The sequence below is a fragment of the Typopeltis vanoorti genome, chromosome 21 (genome assembly GCF_054136105.1).
Source record: "Typopeltis vanoorti isolate ZY-2024b chromosome 21, IOZ_Tvanoo_1.0, whole genome shotgun sequence".
Lineage (NCBI taxonomy): Eukaryota > Metazoa > Arthropoda > Arachnida > Uropygi > Thelyphonidae > Typopeltis > Typopeltis vanoorti.
In genome coordinates this window covers 86,426,035-86,447,226 of record NC_143569.1, presented here as the reverse complement: position 1 = coordinate 86,447,226, position 21,192 = coordinate 86,426,035, and the positions used below count along the sequence as shown (strand labels likewise).

Here is a 21,192-nt window from a genome sequence, read left to right as displayed (position 1 = left end):
CAAAATGGGCACTCATTAGTTGAATGACCTCTTCTGTATCTGTCACCCTCAACACAATCTGCATTCAGTAGAGTTATTCTTTCATATTCATTCTTTCTTTTACTTGAAGCATATCAATAGATTTCTTTGGGGTTATCCTTAGCTTGCACAGCTAGTTCATTTTCATACTCCTGAAGTTTTCTGTAAAACAGTTGACTCTTCTGGCCTGCTCCTTGTAATTTTCATAACAGACATCATCCTTCTGCACATGGTATTCCTTCCACATCATCTTCTTTTTTTTTTTTTTTAAATGAATCTCTTGCTTGATAAGATTACACATCCATTTGACTCCCACCCTATTTACTCTTCAAACTCTCAGGCCACATTCTGATACTGCATCAGTAAAGTATTTTTAAATAATACTTCCCATGCACTGTCAATATTCTTCCCATCCAGCAACTGATACCATTGTGCAGAACTCAGTATACCCTTCAGTTGGTCAAAATATCCTGTTTGTAGTTCAGTGCATAAACTTTTCTGAATGGAACATTCATAAACTTAGCCAGTTCCCAAGTGAGTGCCAGATGGTCAGTCACCAACTGGAAGTAGAATAGTTACGTCTTTAACTGAAACACCTTCTGACACTATAATCAAATCTAACACCCTTTGACCTCAGATTGTGAAGTCACTTCTGTGACCTCACAATCTGAGGTCCCAACATATTGACCAAGGCAACAAAACCCTACCCATTTGTTTCTAATACTTCTGGCATTTGTGTACAGACATAAGCTAACTGCATATTTTTTTGCACTCTTGTCTGTAGTCCATGTGACATGATACAGTGGTGACATCTGTAGTCCATGTGACATGATACAACTTGCAGTTCTTCTCTAATGCTTGATATAATGAGACATGTTTACGCATGCCTGATGAGTGCAAACTGGACAAATATAACATCAAAACCATTCTCTCCACAAAATCCCTTCCATGATAATGTCCATTCCTCTCATTAACACAGTTAGATAACATTGTTACTCTTACACACATATTCTCACCATTCCTCCAATTATAATTTAGTTTCCCTTACTCTCTGTGTTAGGTCTTGTAAAATGTCGAATATTTTTACGTATTGTTTATGTTAATATGTTTATTAGTTTTAGTTTCATAACACGCATTGTCGGCACCTTGCGATGTGCCCGTTATTGAAATTGTTTTGTCAAAATGAATTGTACAGAAGTTAAAAAAATTAATGTGGATTTGAATAGTTGCGCTACTTTAAACAAATTTATTGTAATTTAAAATATTAAGTTTTGTGTTTTATGAAGACATTCTCTTGTCGCTAACGGAGACACCGTGTCGGCCATTATATTTAGTTTCTCGCTTGCCATTTTCATGGAGTGCGCATGCTCATCGAGAAGGTTGATTTGTGATTGACAGCTGACAGAAAGCGTTCGGTATCGTAGTAATGGAGAAATAAACAGGAGAGCGTTCGGAAGGAAATTAGACCACAGGCCGGCAGATATTTAGATTCGGAGGAATTTGAATTTTTTTTTTATGTGACAGTCGGAGGAAAATTAATAGTATATTCCGAAAAAGGAATCGTGGAACTATGAAGTTTCAAAGTGGAATAAGTATTGATAAATAAAAGAAAATATTGCTATAGATGTTTTAAAAGGAATATTCGAGGAAACGCTAATTGGAAGATTAATAATCGATTCTGAAAAGGGAATCGTAGAACTGTGAATTTTTAAACTGGAAGAGTTAAGACTGTCAATAAGCATTAGTGAATAAAAGAAAAAATTACTATTTATGTTCTAAAGGAATGTTCGAGAAAACTCTGATTAGGAAGTTTCATGTCTTGAGGACTTAAAAAATTATTTCTACTAAAAAGAGACAGAATTGAGTTAGGAAGAATTAATGTGTGCTACATGAGTGATGAGAAAGGATCCTGTGAAAATGAAGAAGGGCCTTGACAGAGAGAAACTAGCTATGAACATTTTGTCATTGTGAAAACAAAGTGTTTAGTCTAGTCTTAAGTGTAAGTTTATTTTTAAAAAGGCCTTGGATCCAATTAAATTTGTAGTTAGTTATGTAATATTTGTTTGAAGTGTATATATTTTTTGTTATATTAAATGTTTATTTTGTATTTTTGATCTTGAGTCAGTGATTATTTGGATTCTGAAAGAAATAGTAAAAAAGGAGGTCATTGCACCAATCGGAGTGAACACTTGTGCATATATAGGTACATTCGGAAATAAAAATAACTGTTGAACAGAGATCATCTCTAAATATAATAATTTCCCTTTCTATTAACAATGGCGCAGTCGACTGACAGGATTGGCTGTAACTTAACTATTTTAGAATCTAGAAAGTAAATCTTGACACAAGTAAAATGGCTACAGGAGATAGTAATTCTACTGGTGAAGTTTCTTTAGTTAAAGATGAGGAATTTTTTAGGTTAATTAATCCAACTTTAGTACCTTCTTTCTCAGGAGATAGTAGTGAAAGTGTAGAAACATTTTTTAAATATGCAGAAAAAATGAGATTTAGGAAAATGGTCAGATTTTCATTTGTTGATTATACTTCGTAATAAATTATTGGGCAAAGCCAAAACGTTCTTAAATACATCTCTTTTACTGAAAAACACTAACAGTTATGCAACATTCAAAAGTTTGCTAATATCAGAATTTTCGAGCATAAGAGAATTAGGGCCTAACATTTGGAAAAATCATCAGTGCATTCAAGGTAATAGGGAGTCTGTTTCAGAGTATTACCACAGACTTTGGAGCATTGCTCCTAAATTTAATGTTTCATCTGAAGAGAGAGATCCTCTTTAGAATGGTTGCTGTTTAATCAATTTAGGCATGGCCTTAAAGATAATTTGAAAGAAACAGCACACAAGAAAAGGGTTAAAAATCTTGAACAATGTTTTCAAATTGTTAGGGAAAAGGAAGAGAGTTAGAGATATATTTCATTCCTCAAACAATAAACAGGTGAACTTTTGTCACTATAATGAAACTCATTTTCCTAACATTGTGGCTACAGATAAAGTGATAGAAGAAATGTTTCAAAAATTAAAAGGTGCTAAGAAAAAGAAACAGTCTAAGGAAATTTCTGTAAATCTAACAGAAAATGTTCCAGAATCTGAGTTCAAGGTACAATCACATGATTTGGGAAAATTAGAGGAACTGAAAACATTTTTTAGTGAAGAAATAGAAAGACAACAGAGACCAATAGTAAAAGGACAGGAACCACTATTTAAGATGATATCTGATTTAACAATATCCAAGAATCTTACAGATAATCAATTTTTATCTTTTAAATCTAATGGCATTGATAGGAATGAAAGATCTCAAAGGAGATATGTTCCAAAATGCTTTAGATGTAATAAACCTGGTCATTTTTTCTAAAGACTGTTATGTTAGGGAAAAATTTTGTTTTCAACATCAGAGAATAAAGAAAAATCTGTGAATAATTATTTTTCCAATATCATACTGGCAAGGACAGAAATGTCAAACTACTCATCAGACATGGATAAAGCTAAAGACAGCTCCAACCCTAAAAGAGAGTTTGATGTATCATTAGCTCCTTATGCTAATGGAGGTAATCCTTTGACAGTTCTACAAGAATTTATTGAAGATGTGCCTTGTGAAATCTTACTTGACACAGGTGCATATTTCACTCATTTCTTATAGTTTAACAAAATTAAATCTCTAATTCCAAATGAATTTCAGTTTTAAGTTGTCCAATTAAATTAAAGGGTATATTTGAATCAGAAATTTCAGCTGATAAGCAAATCATTGTTTTTATTTCAATTCCTTGTTTTCCATTGAAAGTTTGTCATCCATTAATAGTTCTTCCGGAATCCTCTAATCCAAATGTACCAGTAATATTTGGAATTGATTTTCTGAAACATCATGCTTTTGCATGCGATTTTGTTAATGGTACAGTGTCCTTGTGTGGACTAGAGCCGTTTAGACTGGACATCAGGTGACAATGAAAAATTAGAGCAGTCTCCTGAAGATTTTAAACACCTTGATGATAATGATCAAGTACTTAATATTGAGACTCTAAAGAAAGATGAGAGGGAAAATATTGAGAAATTAAAAGAGAATTTGGTGCAGAATTCAATGAAATCAGCAATTACCAGTGAAGAAAGGGATAGAATTCTGAAATTCTTTAAATCTGCCTTTAAATTTTTCTCTGGTGGTTTCACAGAGGATATTGTTTCAATGTCTTGCACTAATGCAGTAGAACACTCAGTGCAGATTTGTACTCAATCTCCTATTTATATTAGGCAATATCAGACTCCACTGAAATATATGGGGCATTGTCAGAGACTACTGCAGGAATATGAAAGGGCGGGAATAATTGAGAAGTCAAATTCTTAGTGGAACAACCCATTCATCTTAACTGAAAAACTAAATGGAAGCCTGAGGTTTGTCTTAGACTTGAGAGCTATCAATAAGGTTACAAAGCCTATTGATTTCCCTTTGTGTAAAATTGAGGAATTATTGATCTGTTTGGAAGAAGCACAATATTTTACAAAACTGGATTTAAATTCTGGCTACTTTCAGATTTCTTTGAAGAAGGAAGACAGAAAATACTTTGCATTTACTACTAGATGGCAGAAATATCAACTATGTAGATTACCACAAGGTGCAAGACATTCTGCTATGTCATTCCAGTCTTTAATGAATTCTGTCTTATCAGATATGTAGGGAAGTGGAGTCATTTGTTTACAGGATGATCTAATTTATTCAACAGATATAGATAGCCATTGTAAAATCCTATGGAATGTCTTAAAGAGATTAGATGAGGCAAATCTATCTTTAAATGGCTCTAAATGCCAATTTTTCTTAAAAGAAGTTTGAGTATCTAGGTCATAAAATCAGTAGCAAAGGAATTATGCCAACTCAGTCAAATATAGAAGGCATATTATCAGCTAAACCTCCTAAAACAGTTAGGCAAGTTCATAGATTCTTTGGCATGTTAAATTTCTAAAGGAAATTTATTCCTAATTGTTCACAACTATTGAGACCCATAGTGTACTTAACAAGGAAAGGTGTTAAATTCAATTGGGGTGAAGCTCAACAAGAAGCATTTGACAAACTAAAACTGGCATTAACTAAAGCTCCAGTTCTCATTTATCCCAAGTTTGGTGAAGTATTTTATCTTTCTGCTGATGCTTCAAATGACTGCATTGCTGCTGTATTAGAACAAAAAGGAGGAGATTTTAAGCCAGTAGCTTTTATTAGTAGAAAATTATCAGGTTCAGAATTGAATTATTCAACCATAGAGAAGCAACTAGCAATAATTTTTCCATTGAGAAAATTTAGATACTTATTGTTAGGACAACCTATTAAAATAAGATATCTGATCACCAGCCTCTGTCATTCCTAAGTACTATGAAGGATAAAAATCAACGTATAATTAGATGGGCACTGGAACTGCAGGAATATAATATTGATGGCTTATATTCCAGGAAAAAGAAATATAGTAGCTGATTACTTATCTAGATCTCTAGGATCTGATGATGATGAATCATCTAGGAATAACCATTTTAATCAAGATAAAGAGAAATCTAAAATTCATGTTATTCACAAGGTGAATAAAGAATTAAGTTCTCAGAAAACTAGGCAGTATATAAATCGTTTTAGAAAGTATAAGTCATTTGCACCAGGAGATTTAGTATTGTTAGATGATAAATCTAATATAAAAAGGGTTGGAAAATTAGGAAGGAAAGCTTTAGGTCCATATAGAATTTTAGAGAAATTTTCTCCTGTGAATTTTAGGATTCAAGATGTCAAAAATCCTAGTAAAATTATAAATGTACACTCTGATAGGCTAAAAAAGTATTTTTTAGGGAGTAGAAATGTAGTTATATTAGGAGACAACATGAATACAATATTGAAAGATGAGAGTTGTTTTCCTGATACTAATTGTGCATCTCAATCACAATCAAATAGTAGGAAAGGGAATAGTTTTAAAGCTCGTAATTCAAATACACAGCAAAGGAGAAAATTAAATTTGGGTAAAACAAAACCTAGTGCAGGAAATTTTAGAAATCGCAAGTGCATAATTCAGATAATGTAGAATGTAAGAGTGATGATAATCATCAAACTGATTCTAATAATGATGAAATTACAGCAGAATAACATAGGTTAGTTAACATAGAGTTAAGTAAGCCAGAGGAATGTGAAAATACCTCTGAAATTCTTTATCCTTACTAATTTAGTTAATAAGGATAACGAATCTCAGAAACCTGTATAATTTGATTCTGATAGATGATTCTATAGATTTAGAGCATAATTCAAGTAGTTTAAATGATATAGAAATAAAATTTGTAAGTATAGTAAAATTGAAAGAAGAAAATTCTGAATTATCTCTAGCATCAGATGATTCTGAGTGTGAATAATGATCAGCAAGAATCACGTTATTTTTTGAGATCTAGGAATAAGCATTAAAGATTTGTTAAATATTAAAAAATTTTTTAGAGAAAGATGAAACTGATGTAAAAATAATCATAATTTAAAATGGCGAATATTTTTATGTATTTGTTTATTAGTTTTGGTTTCATAACACGCATTGTCGGCACTTGCGATGTGCCCGTTATTGAAATTGTTTTGTCAAAATGAATTGTACAGAAGTTAAAAAAATTAATGTGGATTTGAATAGTTGTGTTACTTTAAACAAATTTATTGTAATTTAAAATATTAAGTTTTGTGTTTTATGAAGACATTCTCTTGTCGCTAACGGAGACACCGTGTCAGCCATTATATTTAGTTTCTCGCTTGCTCTTTTCATGAAGTACGCATGCTCGTCGAGAAGGTTGCTGTGTGATTGACAGCTGACAGAAAGCGTTCGGTATCGTAGTAACAGAGAAATAAACAGGAGAGCGTTCGGAACAGGGTGACCACATCTAGTACTTTCGTACTAGATCTAATACATTTTATAAATTTTTAGTGTTCTAGTACGTTCACCAATAGATCTAGTACTTTTTCCCTTCCGAATAATAATAATAACAACAACATGAGAGTTAGACATATGAGTTGAATATTTTTCTCTTCTCCCACCTCCCCATATGTCACATTCAGTGACACAAGAATATGATTTCTCATTTTTTCCTACCCCTCTCACAATTCGCCAGTCTTCTCCCCTCTACCACAATCCCGTACTCACGCAATCTGACTGGCAGTAGTCAGTGAAAATAATCCTTTCAAACACTTCTGGAGCATAAGAAATCCAGTGTTTTTATTAACAAAAACTTGTCAATTGTTCATAGAAAATATTATTCTGATTTTACTTTTAAACATGGACAAGTGGCAAGAAAAATTTTCTAAATTTATATTTGATTCTAAATCTCAGGGGAAAATGTGTAGTGCATCAGTCAATAAAGTACATAAACGAGCTATTGAAAATGAAGATCTCAACTCCAGCCCTTCCCACTCACAAGAAACCACTTCTCACACAGGTAATTCAGATAAAAGAGAAACTGATGCTAGTTATAATTCACATTCAGGTTTAAAAGGGTCATCTAAAAAGATGAAAAAGTCATATAAGCAAAAATTCAAAGAACGGTTGGAGGATCCCATTCTTAAATCCTGGATTAGTTCAGGTAAAAGTAAAGGACACACTGCTTATTGTAAATTTTGCGATATAAGCATTAATGGTAGCAAATGTCTATTGATTCGTTATGCAAACACTCCAAATCACTAGCAGAATGTAGAATCTAAAAGAAGCACACTAGGTATAATGTCCTTGTTTAAATCCAGTTCCAAATACCAGTCGGAAAAACAAATTAAAGAGATAGAATTAAGATTATGTGCATATGATGCAGACATTACCCCTTCCGTACAGGGGTGCAATGAACCTGGGCGGCACAGTTTAGGGGCGATATAATCGAACACGTCCCTAAAAAATAGGGAATAAATAATACACTGAACTGTTTGTGCATATTTGTCACCTTCGAATGTGAGAGATTTTAGTGAGGGGCTGAGTCGCTGGGTAGTTAAATAAATGGTATGGGCTTCAACACAACTTACTTTAATCACTGCTCTCAGCACACTGAACAAACATTCTAGGAGTTTCTTGAGTTTTCTTCTTGATGGACTTGTGTTTCACTCAGGATTTCTCCATGAGTGCAGGTCACAAAGATGCCTCCAACGATCTCGCTGATGAGCCTCTCTCTCTTCCATGTTAAACCCATAGATTTCACTAGTGGATCTTCTCATCTTGTAGGTGGTCTTCCTAGTTTTCTCTTTATTCTTGTTGCCAGTTGAATATTCTATATGTCCATCTGTTATTCCTGAGTCTGACTATGTGACCTGCCTATCTCATCCTGCAGTTACCATATCTTTTATGCCTAATCTCTTTCTTAGTTCCATGTTTCTAACATGTTCCATTTTGCTGATGTTACAAATTGTACGTTCCATTGCACGCTGAGTTATTCTGAGAGTCTCTTCTTTTCTTGTCGTGTTCCATGTTTGTTTATTATATAAAAATAAGGTCTTTTTACTATTTGTGTTTTTTCTTTATTTTGATATACATTCCTCTTAATGTGCAGTATAATAAAATGATTCGTAACCTGTTATTGTACTTCGGGATCCTTTCATTTTTAATGGAGGAGTTAACAAAAATTTTCCCCCCTTCCCTGGATGCTGAACACAATATGCTTTTGTGGCTTATGGATACTCTTCCAGCTCTATTGAAAACAATTGCTTCTAATAATGAAATTGCTAGGACAATAGTGTGGACGCACTAAATGTAACTATCTTATAAAAAATGCTTTGGCTGTAGATTCACGCAATGAAATCTCAAAAACTTCTTTGATGAATGGACTCCTTTTGACAAAAGAAAAATTGAAACATTCATCAGCTACAGATTTTACTATTTCTGAAGAGTTAATTAATTTAGCAAAATCTGATACAAATAATGAATAAATACTTCCAGTGTTTTTCTTGTGGGTGGGAACCCCTGTATATATGTAATTAGCATATTAAATAACTGATTTAATGTTACATTATTTTAAACAATAAAATGAGACTAAAAATGATATGGTAAATTAATACACATGCGAAGTGCTAGAGTTACAATTGGGACTTCTGTTATGATGACTGACAACTGCAGCTCTCAGACTCATAGATGCCTACAGTGAGGCGAGTTTGACTTTTTTTTTCTTTTAATATTTATTGTACATGTGTTAATTTAGCGGTTTTACATTGAGTTCATCTATGATAATAAGCTAGTAATATCGTAAAATGTCTTAAATAGAATGAAACGAAAGCAAATGAAAATTTAGTACTTTTTTTTGGATCTAGTACCTTTTTCCTGCATAAGTTAGTACGAAATATTTTTGCTGAGTGGTCATCCTGGTTCGGAAGGAAATTAGAACACAGGCCAGCAGATATTTAGATTCGGAGGAATTTGAGTTTTTTTTTTTTTATGTGACAGTCGGAGGAAAATTAATAGTACATTCCGAAAAAGGAATCGTGGAACTATGAAGTTTCAAAGTGGAATAAGTATTGATAAATAAAAGAAAATATTGCTATAGATGTTTTAAAAGGAATATTCGAGGAAACGCTAATTGGAAGGTTAGTAGTAGATTCCGAAAAGGGAATCGTAGAACTGTGAATTTTTAAAGTGGAAGAGTTAAAGTGAAAATGAAGAATAAAGTCATATGTCTTCGGAAAAGGGCCTTGACAATGCAGTTTGAATGAATATAGGATTGGCTCTCTAATAATCTGCTTTAACTTCACTATTTTGGAGGTTAATTCATCGTAGCAGGGACAAGTCTTCTTATTCTCGACTTCGCTGCTCTTCTTGGCGTTACATTTCTTTTGTGTTTTTGGCACCATTTTAAACTGTATTATTATGTAACACCTCCAGGGAGTCCGAAACCTCATCAAGGAGAGGGCCACCTACTCTACGGCTCTCTGTCTCCATCACTCAATCCACCAACTACAATTATCATCATCATATACACCAACACCATCTATCGCCCATCATCACCACTAGTATTTTCACAGACGATCACAAACATCCATGGCAAGATTCGAACTGACAGCCTTTTGGCTGGAGAGCAGATAAGCTAACCACTCGACCAACTTTTTAATATTACAATATTGCTATATTTAATTATGCATCATAAAAATGCTACACTAATGAATTTTTAACATGGTATTAATCATTTTATAAAGAGAACCACATGTTATTTTTCAATAATGAGATATAGGAGTTCTACTTGAGGTTATTGCAAAGGCAGAGACCCAAACACTTAATAGCAATGAAATTAGTATCATGCCATTTCACAGATATTGTGATCCAGCTTATCTGTTAAGTGCATTTGTTTACTCTTATCTGTGTTAATTTTAACCATTATTGCAAACCACATAATTAGTTAATATTGTATAATGGCTGATGCGAGTTTCTACAGCTTCAGTGTTTGGTGAAGACACAGTATTAGTATAAACTAATGCTGTGTCATCAGCGAATATTATTTTGCCAAATAAGTTGTACTGATGTATTTAAAACACTAAAAGTGTATGGTGCAAACACAACCACAATATATATGCAATAGATATGTTTTTATTTTATTTTTTTACAGTACAGTCAGTTCATTCTATTTATAGCATTAGTATTAATAACAATTTTGCATTCTTCATTACACAAGTACAAGACACTAATACACTGGTGCTAAAAGCAAATGACAAACTACATTTTTACCTGTACATGAAAAATTTTCTGACTAGAGCCAAATGTGGACAAACATTTATAGCCCAGCACACCGATAAATTATATAACACAAAAAATGTGTTATAAATTGAATACAAAATTGAATTGCAATATGTTTTTGGCAAAAGTTACAAATTTCCTAAGGACACAGTTCATGAATTAATGTACAGTGCTTTCAGAAAACTATGCTGAGAAACATTTCAGTATGGCATATGTCCAATCCCAAACTTCGATGCAGCTCCAACATCATCATCATACCATGCTTAGCACCTAGTGATTCAGGAGTTCTTGAAGCAAACTGGCCCACTCCTCCTTCAGAACAAGGATAATCCTTGTTTGTTTTCTGGAGAATTTCAGCAATGAATCTCCCTATTGCATCCTAAACTGGTTCTATGGAGTTGAGATCTGGAGAGCATGCTAGCTGCTCAATTCAATTAATACCCTCAGTCTTCAGAAGTACCTCCACCGCTCGTATACAATATGGTGTGGCGTTGTAATCATAAAAATGAATTATTTGCCCACAGAACAATCAAACATTATGTTGAAGACCTTTGTTGAATTATTATTCACCAGTTATAGTCCCTTTTTCAAAAACTGTAACTCGGTGCATCCATTAAGCATAATACCCTCCCCCCCCAAATACACACAATGAAATTCTCACTGACATATCTATCATTTTCAAGAACATTCTCATAATGGCAAGCAGTACCACTTTCATGCCAGATCAAGTGTTATCCAGAATCGGAGGAAAGACTAAAATGACTCATCTGTAAAGAGTACATTAGCCCATTAGTCTTGTCTAATTTTTATGGATACACCACTACTAAAAACATGGTCTACAATTCATCTGAAGTATTTTGAGGCACATGTGCTTGAATGGAGCCAACTTGCAAGCTGACCTGCCATGGTGCATCGATTACGTTTTGCTATTATAACCAAAAATTTGTCTACATGCTGTGGTAGAGAAAGGACGACATCTTAGTATACATCTGCAATACATTTGAAATGCTACCCAGAATCTGGATATGCTATACAAACTCTCTGGCAATATCAGTAATTCTGCAGCCTTATTCCCCACATGTTCAAAAATATGAAAGTTCCCACTTTCTATTCGAAATCCGCAGTTATGCAAACCGTCACAAGCTGATTCATCTGAATTTGGAGTTGTAATCTTCAGAAATAATGTTCATTCCTTAGGTTATGAACACCAGTGTACAATATGCTAATATAATAAACAATAGGTTTTTTTTATACAATAGAATTATCGGTTACTTCCCTTGACCAGTTTCAGAGAACTTTACCGAAAAAAAGTAACTAGACTACTGTTCTAGTTATTTACTTTATCACCATAACTTTCTTTTTTGTATCTAAAATTAATAGTTTATTTTATATTTTTTAAATTTATTTTTTATATTTACATATTTTCAATTTCATCTTTTTCATCTAAATATCTAGTATGTACAAAAACCTTATTACATTCCTTCTTATATCTTCTATCAGCATAATCAAATTCCTAATGTATACAGGACATTATGATATAGTACTACGTGATTAAGTTTACATTATTACTAATCTCCTATCAACAATTTTCTCCAAATTAGTCTTACTTGCTTGGATTCCATTATCATCAGATCTTATATTTCTCACCTAGGGCACCTCTGACTGCATCAAGACTGAAATCTGTCTTCTTTTGGGTCTTGGCAACCATTAAACATCTATTTTTGCTAACATTTCCTCTCTTATTCTATTTAAATGACCATGCCACCTTAGATTAGCTGGACTCACAAATTCTTGAACACTAACAATGTCCAGTTTTTCCTCCTGATATCTTAATTTGTGTTATTTCTACCACTGATACCACTGTTGGGAAACAGGATCATGGCCTAGAGACTGGAAGAAGTCAGTTTTCATACCACTACATAAGAAAGGTGATATGAAGGCATGCAAGAATTATAGAACTATTAGTTTGATATCTCATATAAGCAAAATTTTATTAAAGATCATGCTAAATAGGATTGAGGCCAAAGTTGAGGCAGAGATGCCCAAGGAACAAGCAGCTTTTAGGAAAGGTAGGGGCACCAGAGATCAGATCCTTTGCCTTAGATAGATCATAGAAAAATATAAAGAATTCAGACTCATTCTGGTAATGTGTTTCTTAGACTACTCTAAAGCTTTTGACTGTGTTGAGCATGTGAAACTGTGGGAAGTAATGAAAAGAATGGGTTTTCCTCAACACACTATCAGGTTGATAGCCAACTTGTATAAGGAGCAAGAAGCCACAGTAAGAACGGGTGTTGGATTGACTGACTGGCTTCAAGTTGGAAAAGGAGTTAGACAAGGATGTTTACTTTCTCCTCACTTGTTTAGTATATATGCAGAGGACATCATGTGTGTGAAGCATTGGATGAGCTCAGGACAGGAATTAGGATAGGAGGTAGATTGATCAGTAATCTGAGGTATGCTGATGATACAGTACTCCTTTGTAATGACATGGAAGAACTAGGACTAATTCTTGACAAAGTTAACAAGATCAGTAATAACAGAGGACTTCAACTCAATTCTAGCAAGACAAAGATCATGGTTCTCAAAAGAAAAACGAACAGAGAAGCCCTTGAGAAACAAGTGTATCTTAATGGAGAAAGAACTGAGGAAGTCAGCAAGTTTGAGTACCTGGGATCCATTATTAATGTGAAAAATTGCTGTTCAGAAGATGTCAGAAAAAAGTTAAGAATGGCTAAAACAACAGTCAGAGACCTGTCTAAAATCTGGAAGGATGGATCTATCTCCATGGGAACAAAGTTCAGGATTTTAGATGCAGTTGTTTTTCCAACAGCGACTTATGGATGGCAGACTTGGAACCTAAAGAAATCAGATAAGAAACGGATATTTGCTTTTGAGATGTGGTGTTACAGAAGGCTGTTGAGGATATCATATACTGAAAGGCATACAAATGAATGGGTGTTAGAAAAGATTAGTAGAACTTTAAGGCTCCTTGAGGATATTGACAGAAGAAAGTTAAAATATTTTGGACACATAGAAAGGATGGAAGGAGGACTTCTCAGAACAGTAATAGAAGGTAAAGTTCCTGGAAATAGAGTCAGGGGTAGACCATCAATGAGATGGATGGACGTGTGTGGAGTGACTGATCTTCAGAGAGTTGAGGCTGCCAGAAAAGCAAACAACAGGACTACATGGTGAGGCCTGGTGTGGAACATCACCGAGCATCGGGGTGACCATACGGCATCTGTAGATGCCCAGTGAACATAGAGAGAGAGATACCATTGTTCACACTAATGATTTTTGTCGGAACTCTCATATCTGTGGTCTTTGATCAACTGTTATTTCTAACCCAACTCACAGACTGATAAGTTAAAATTGGTTTGAACAGTGTCTTGTATACAGCAAGTTTAGCTCTGACTAATTTTTATCTTGTTACATATAAATTTATTCATTTAATTCCAGTTTGCTTATTCTGTTTCTACCTTCATATTCAATTTGCCATCTTCACTAAAAATTGTGTCTAAATGACTGGAATATTATACTTGTTCTGTAGGTTCTCCAGTGAATGCAATTGATGTCACACATTCTAGTCTATATTCACAGTTCAGGTCTTTGTTTTCCTTACCAAATTTATTCCAGAAGATTCAATTTAGTTAATCCTGAAGACTGCATTGGATCTGTTCAGGAGTTAAGATCTACATAAAATACATCTGAGTTCACATTAAACCATCTTTCTGTATTTCCCTCAATTCTAACTGCTGACTTATGATTCAAATACAGACAATGTATTGCTCTATATAATGTCCTGCTTACATATAGCGTTTTGAAATTGCTATATTTATGTGATTTCTCAACTATTCGTGATAAAGTGAAAATCTGATCAACCTTTATTTGGCCTGAACCAAGATTGTTCTTCCCTAAGTTTTTCTTTCACTTGAGAAAAAGCTAAATTTCTTGGTTTTTCTCAAGTAAGCTTGCAAAACTTTTACCTGGAACATTCAGCAGGGGAAATTCCTTCAATTATTACATTGTTTTATTCCCTTTTTATTTTATATGTAAATAAATGATTACATATTTCCTACTACAGTTCTATCATTGCTGCTGCTAATTATCTTTCCAAGTAATTATTACAGACATCAGAATATCTTTATCATCTCTTTTAATGGCACCTTTATGATATATGAGCATCTGTAGGAGGAGGCTCATATATCAGACATACAGAGACTCCAAAGCTTAGTACAGACGAAGCTCTTTGTAATTCTTACAGATAAACCTATATGTTGGTTATACATAGCTTTTAATTTTTCAGGAAATGACAATGTATACTGGAATATTAATTAAAAACTTTAATCAATACCTTCCTATTTTTCGGCAATGTTACATTGTCATCTTCAGGGATCACACAACAATGATATGTGCATGCCTAGAGTCCTTAAACTTACACTTAAGACTAGACTAAACACTTTGTTTTCACAATGACAAAATGTTCATAGCTAGTTTCTCTCTGTCAAGGCCCTTCTTCATTTTCACAGGATCTTTTCTCATCACTCATGTAGCACACATTAATTCTTCCTAACTCAATTCTGTCTCTTTTTAGTAGAAATAATTTTTTTAAGTCCTTAAGACATGAAACTTCCTAATCAGTTTTCTCGAACATTCCTTTAGAACGTAAATAGCATTTTCTTCTTTTATTCACTAATGCTTATTGACAGTCTTAACTCCCCCACTTTAAAAAAACTCACAGTTCTATGATTCCCTTTTTCGAAATCTACTACTAATCTTCCAATTAGCGTTTTCTCCAATATTCCTTTTAAAACGTCTATAGCAATATTTCCCTTTTATTTACCAATACTTATTCCACATTAAAACTTCATAGTTCCACGATTCCTTTGTCGGAATATATTATAAGTTTTCCTCCGACTGTCACATAAAAAAAAACTCAAGTTCCTCCAAATCTAAATGTCTGCCGGTTTGTGTTCTAATTTCTTTCCCGAACACTCTCTTGTTTACTCTCCCATTGCTTCGATACCGAACTTGTCAGCTGTCAATCACACATCAAACTTCTCGGCAAGCATGTGCACTCCATGAAACTGGCAAGCAAGAAGTTAGGTATAATGGCTGACATGCTGTTTCTGTTGGCGACAAGAGAATGTCTTCATAAAAACACAACTTAATATTTTAAACTACAATAAAATTGTTTAAAGTAACATAACTGTTCAAATATGGTAAGTATATAAATTTTTAACTGCTTTACATGTCACTTTGACAAAATAATTTCAATAACGGGCACATCGCAAGTGCGAACAATGCGTGTGCGTGTTATTATGAAACCAAAACTAATAAACATACTAACGTAAACAATTCATAAAAACATTCAGAATTTTTAAATTTTTAAATAGCAAACACATCATCCACGTATCGTAACCAAACAGTGGGTTTATGTGGGGCAGAGTTTAAGGCTTTTTCTCCAAAGGTCTCCATAATGAAGTTACCCATGGCTGTCATCTGTTTGTAGAATTTTCCTTGCCAAACGAAATGGCCTGAGTTCATGGTGAACTGATATAGGGCTGAGATATCCTGACAGATCCTAGGGGACACCTTTAGGACTCTAGGACCACAAAACAATGATATTTGCCTGTGTGCACATATCACTGTTTTGTGATCCCTGAAGATGACAGTGTAATACTGCCATCTGCAGGGATCCTTCATTAAAGTTTTTAATTAATATTCTAGTATACATTATCATTTCCTGAAAAATTAAAAGTTATGAAGCCCTTTGGTCAGAAAGACCCAAGTTTGATTAACTTCTATCATGTGAGGAACCTTTTTTCTGGTCTCTTTCAAAGTTAGTTAGCCAGTCTCATATGGAAGCAGAGGGTTTTTTCACCTGGAAACTCAGGGTTTTTCATCCCTCAGGACAGGCAAACTGGCCCCATGAACACCTACTAGAGTATGCAGAAGAGATAGGATCTTCACATGTCGTTATGCCCATAGCTAACCATGAGTCACATCATGGTAATCAACCTGCTAAATAGGAGACGCCACATGAATGGGATCATATACGATTTATTTCGCAGCTTGCCTCCAGAACATTTTACCACCTACAATTTTCTATATTAATACCAGGTCTTCTGAGAATTTCTGCTTTTGCTTTGGTGTTTTTATACATAGTTTTCTTACATTTTACTTTGTATTCTCCCAGGGCATCTACTGACCTTTCTAGATATTTTTAATATACTCCGTTCTTTTCTAAGACTGCTGTCTCTGAGTCCACTATGAAGGTCAGATTTTTTTAATGATTTTCAGTATAAGGATATGCACAAATTCATATGGAGAAGTACTTACCATTATTATTAATTATGCTTTTTCTGCAAATTTTTCCAATGTAAAATAACAAATACACTGCTATATGTTTAGGCTTCATTTCTTACTCTGTGTGAATCTCCAGAAAGGACCAACTTTTCATAACCACTTGAAATTGCATGCCAATCAGGAAGTTCATATTCTTTTTTGGTGCAAAATGATCACCACTGTTCAAATATAAAATCTTATATTTATTATTTAGCAGAATCTTATACATTTTGATGGTTACTTCCAGAAGTTGACCTTTTATTTTGCCCTGGTTCTCTGACAAAAACATTGGAGGCCTTGTTTAAGTTAGCGATGTGCCAGCTCCCACGGCAGATCATTGTGATAATGAATCCATTCTTGTTCATTCAGTATCCATGTGGATACCTGCTAATCTAGAGTACATAAGGTCTGAAGATGAGGACTGGATGTCAGAAGCTCTGTTGGATTCTCCAAATTCCTCAAAGGCTATGTGAAGATTTCTTGTGAGTTTGTTAGACTGTGACCCTATATCTCTTATCATAACAAAAATAATTAGGTAAACACCTGCACCAATTCTTAATCCTGTATTGCAAATTAAAAGACTATCCTTTTGTTAGAACTGCAATAACAGTCACTGGACTAGCTCAAACGATATGCTTATTTTGAAATTAAGATCACTTCAAGTATTACAAAAATAACTCTGGAACCGCCAAACAAAATTTAATTAATTTTTTTTTGTCTGTTTCATGTCAGAATTTTCCTTAAAGATATAAAGCATCCTTAACTATTTTCTATAAAACATCTCCCCTCTCTTATAGAATTGCCAGCGATTATAATGAAAGCACTTAAAAGTAGCTCAATCAGTCATCCATATTTATTAACTGGTCAAACATTATATTTTGTCTGTGCTCTGAAAGTTTAATACACAGTCACACTCAAGCAAATGAGTGATGGAATATTTTTTTTAAATTAGAAATCTTCTACTCAACAGATTCATCCACCAAAAAGCTAGCTATTTTCCTAACTAATCTGAACTATTTGCTGCAATCAGCTTTTATCTACTACTAAATCACTTCCTACTCAGTATATTAATATGCTAGATAATTCAGCCACATTTTTCAACTGAAATTTCCCGTATCCACTCCTCCCAAAAGCTTATACTTGTATGCTGCAATATTCCACCTATTTATTTTATCTTGAGTATTTGCCATAACTCAGCCATTTCGATGCATATCTAATATTGTATGCCCACAGTTCATAGAACCGGGGCTGGCAGATTGCCAAGAATAGTCAATTCATGCTGAAGGGGAGAAAGAAATAAAGGATGTATGAATTGGTCGCAACAAGCAAAATCATGTGCTTTATACGTTAAGTTTTCCAACTGTTATACAAGCAAAATACTTACCAATTTAAAAACTACAATATTAATAAAAGGTAATTTTTTTACTAAATAATTTCAGGAAATTAAAACGTAAACTAGGATATACATTAAAATAAATTTGAATATACTTCAATATTTCGGCAACATCACTTTGCCATTTTCAAGGAACTTAAGAACAAGACACGTGCACGCAGGCACAACAAACAGTAAGTGAGGAAGAAGCAGAAAGCTATTATTTCTCCTGAAGTCCTGATGGTGCCCCCTAGCGGGCAATGTTGGTATTCTTGGGCGACTGGGCTGAAGGTCTTCTGATGTAGGTTTCCCAAATTTGAGGCAGTCTCATGCAGCCAAATTTGTTGAGGTTTGGATTGTTTCTTAGGGCTGAAGCTGATTCCATGAAAAGCCTTTCATATTTGTATTTACTACGGTGTATTATCGTGGCTTTCTTCCATCGTATTCTATGGCAAGTATCCAGCGCATGGTCAGCAAGACCAGAGTGGCTGTATTGGTGAAACCGGATGTAATCCTTGTGTTCTGAAATTCTGATATTTGCTGTCTTGCCTGTTTGGCCAAAGTAGGATAGCTTACAGCTGCAAGGGACCTGGTATGTCTAGGGGGGGGGGGGTTGGTCTTTAGTAGAGCGGATAAGGGATGCCAATTTTTTATATGGTCTGTAACAAGAAGTTAAATCATGTTTTTTTTAGGATTTTTGTAAATTTTGAAAATGGCAACGTGACGTTGCCGAAATATTGAAGTATATTAAAATTTATTTTAATGTATATCCTAGTTTACGTTGTAATTTCCTTAAATTATTTAATAAAAAATGCATAACAACGTCTAAGCCTTTCCACGAAAATAATAAAAGGAAAGTTAATTTTCCGACGTGTAATAATAAATAAACAACTCATCCCACAAGACGGATTGATTACCCTATTATCAGAATAGATTATCCTTCTTCTGACGTGTGCAGAAGTGTCGAAGGATCTTGCATCTGTGGGCAAACAGTATTAGCAGTGGCCTTTTCTTCATATTTCATGTGATTATTAACTATATCTCTGACACCCACCCACTGACCCTAATGTCTCATTTTTTAGAATTAAGTGCCCTTATTTTTTGCATAAGAAAAATAAAAATTACAGATTGTATCCTTAATATAAATATGCTATATTAATAAACTACTTACAATCTGAAATTATTCTAAATTAATCCATCCCTATATGGTAATTCAAAGGTGAACAATTTGCTGACTTGGCTGGATGAATAGATACTCTGAAACCAACAAGTAACCTTATCTAGGACACAAAAGCATTCAACATTCAACAATTGAAGGCGAGTTAGCCACTTTCATACAGGAGTGGTAAGCTTTTCTTTCCTGGAAAGTCAGATTTTTTTCACCTTACAAGAAAGACAAACTGGCCATAAGAAAACACAAAAGATATATATATTAGCCTCATAGCCTTAGCTCTTCAATCAAAACTCCAAAACAACAACTACTGATAACTGCTGGTTCAAATTCCACTGTGGGCATGGAAATTTGAAAATATCATTACATAGTAGAAGAATTTCCCACCCTGCTAAATGAAAGTTTTCAGTGGCATCCTAAAGCAGTTTCCAGGATTCCAGGCTGATGATTATCTAATCCTCAGCCTAACAATTGTAATACAAATGTATTACACAACAGGTTTACTATAGTACATTACTACAAGTTTACAACTTTTCACATAGAACAGAATAAATAAATAACATGAAAAGTCAATCAAAAATGATGGAGAACTGAGTACTTATTTCCTCTTGCTTTTTGTTCCTTTGTTTATTACTTACAACTCTTTGGAACTGCTTTTTTCCTGAAGACTATAATCTGCAGACATGTTCAATATTAATAGTTTTTCTTTTATCTCACAATTTTCTTACCATTTGTGGTGCTAATGCAGACAATCTCTTGTGAGTGGGATTACATAAAAACCTTCAGTATACATTGTACAAACACTTTTTAATTAAAAATATAATTAAAATGAAGGAATAAATTATAGTTGCATCAAAAATAAATAAAATGTGGAGTATTATCATATGAAGGATTGTAAATCATCAGACCTTTTCTTTCTAACTAGTGACTGGCTGAGTAATAAATAATGAATTAACAAATGATGGTGATGTAAACCTTACCCCAGATTCCAAATCTGAAGGTGGCTTTTTCTTACGATTTTTTCTTGGTGGAGCTACAGGAGGTAATGGAACTTCTGTTTGGCGATCCAGTTTTGTACTTGCTACAACATCAGGTTCTGAGCAAATCATATTATTACTTCGTATTATCTGATGCATAGGCATTCGTCCAACTGACATACTTAAAGCATGTTGAACTTCACTTGAAGTCATACTAGAGGTTCTGGAATCAACACTAATATTATCATTCCCACCAAGAATTATCCCCACTTTGCCTAAACTCACTGTACTCTGAGCATCATCATTTTCAGGTCCTGCACTACTGGATTTTCTATACACAAGATGTTCAGTAATAGAAGTGTCATCCACAGATGAAGTTATGCTACTTTGGTCAGAGGACACATCAGCCACATCATTTTCCAAAAGCTCTTGTCTTTTTCTTTCAATTATCTGTTGCCGCCTTTCATTCTCTTTAGCTTTTCGTTCTGCTTCCTAGTAAAACAAACATGAACCACATTTAACAGAAAAAATCTGATCTGAAGACAAAAGATTAAGATATTTATTCTATTCTTAAATTTAAATAACAAGGAACTATTTTGGTGTCAAAC

The 21,192-nt window shown here is 33.9% G+C and overlaps 1 protein-coding gene across 1 annotated transcript in view; it reads right to left on the bottom strand.

The window, feature by feature from the left end:
- Positions 1-21,192, bottom strand: part of LOC150095074 (WD repeat-containing protein 44) — a 362,406-nt gene that overhangs the window by 273,070 nt on the left and 68,144 nt on the right. Inside the window, exon 4 of the mRNA XM_090411421.1 lies at positions 20,588-21,076. Within this exon, the coding sequence (XP_090267547.1) occupies positions 20,588-21,076 (489 nt within the window). The remainder of the gene's footprint in view (positions 1-20,587; positions 21,077-21,192) is intronic.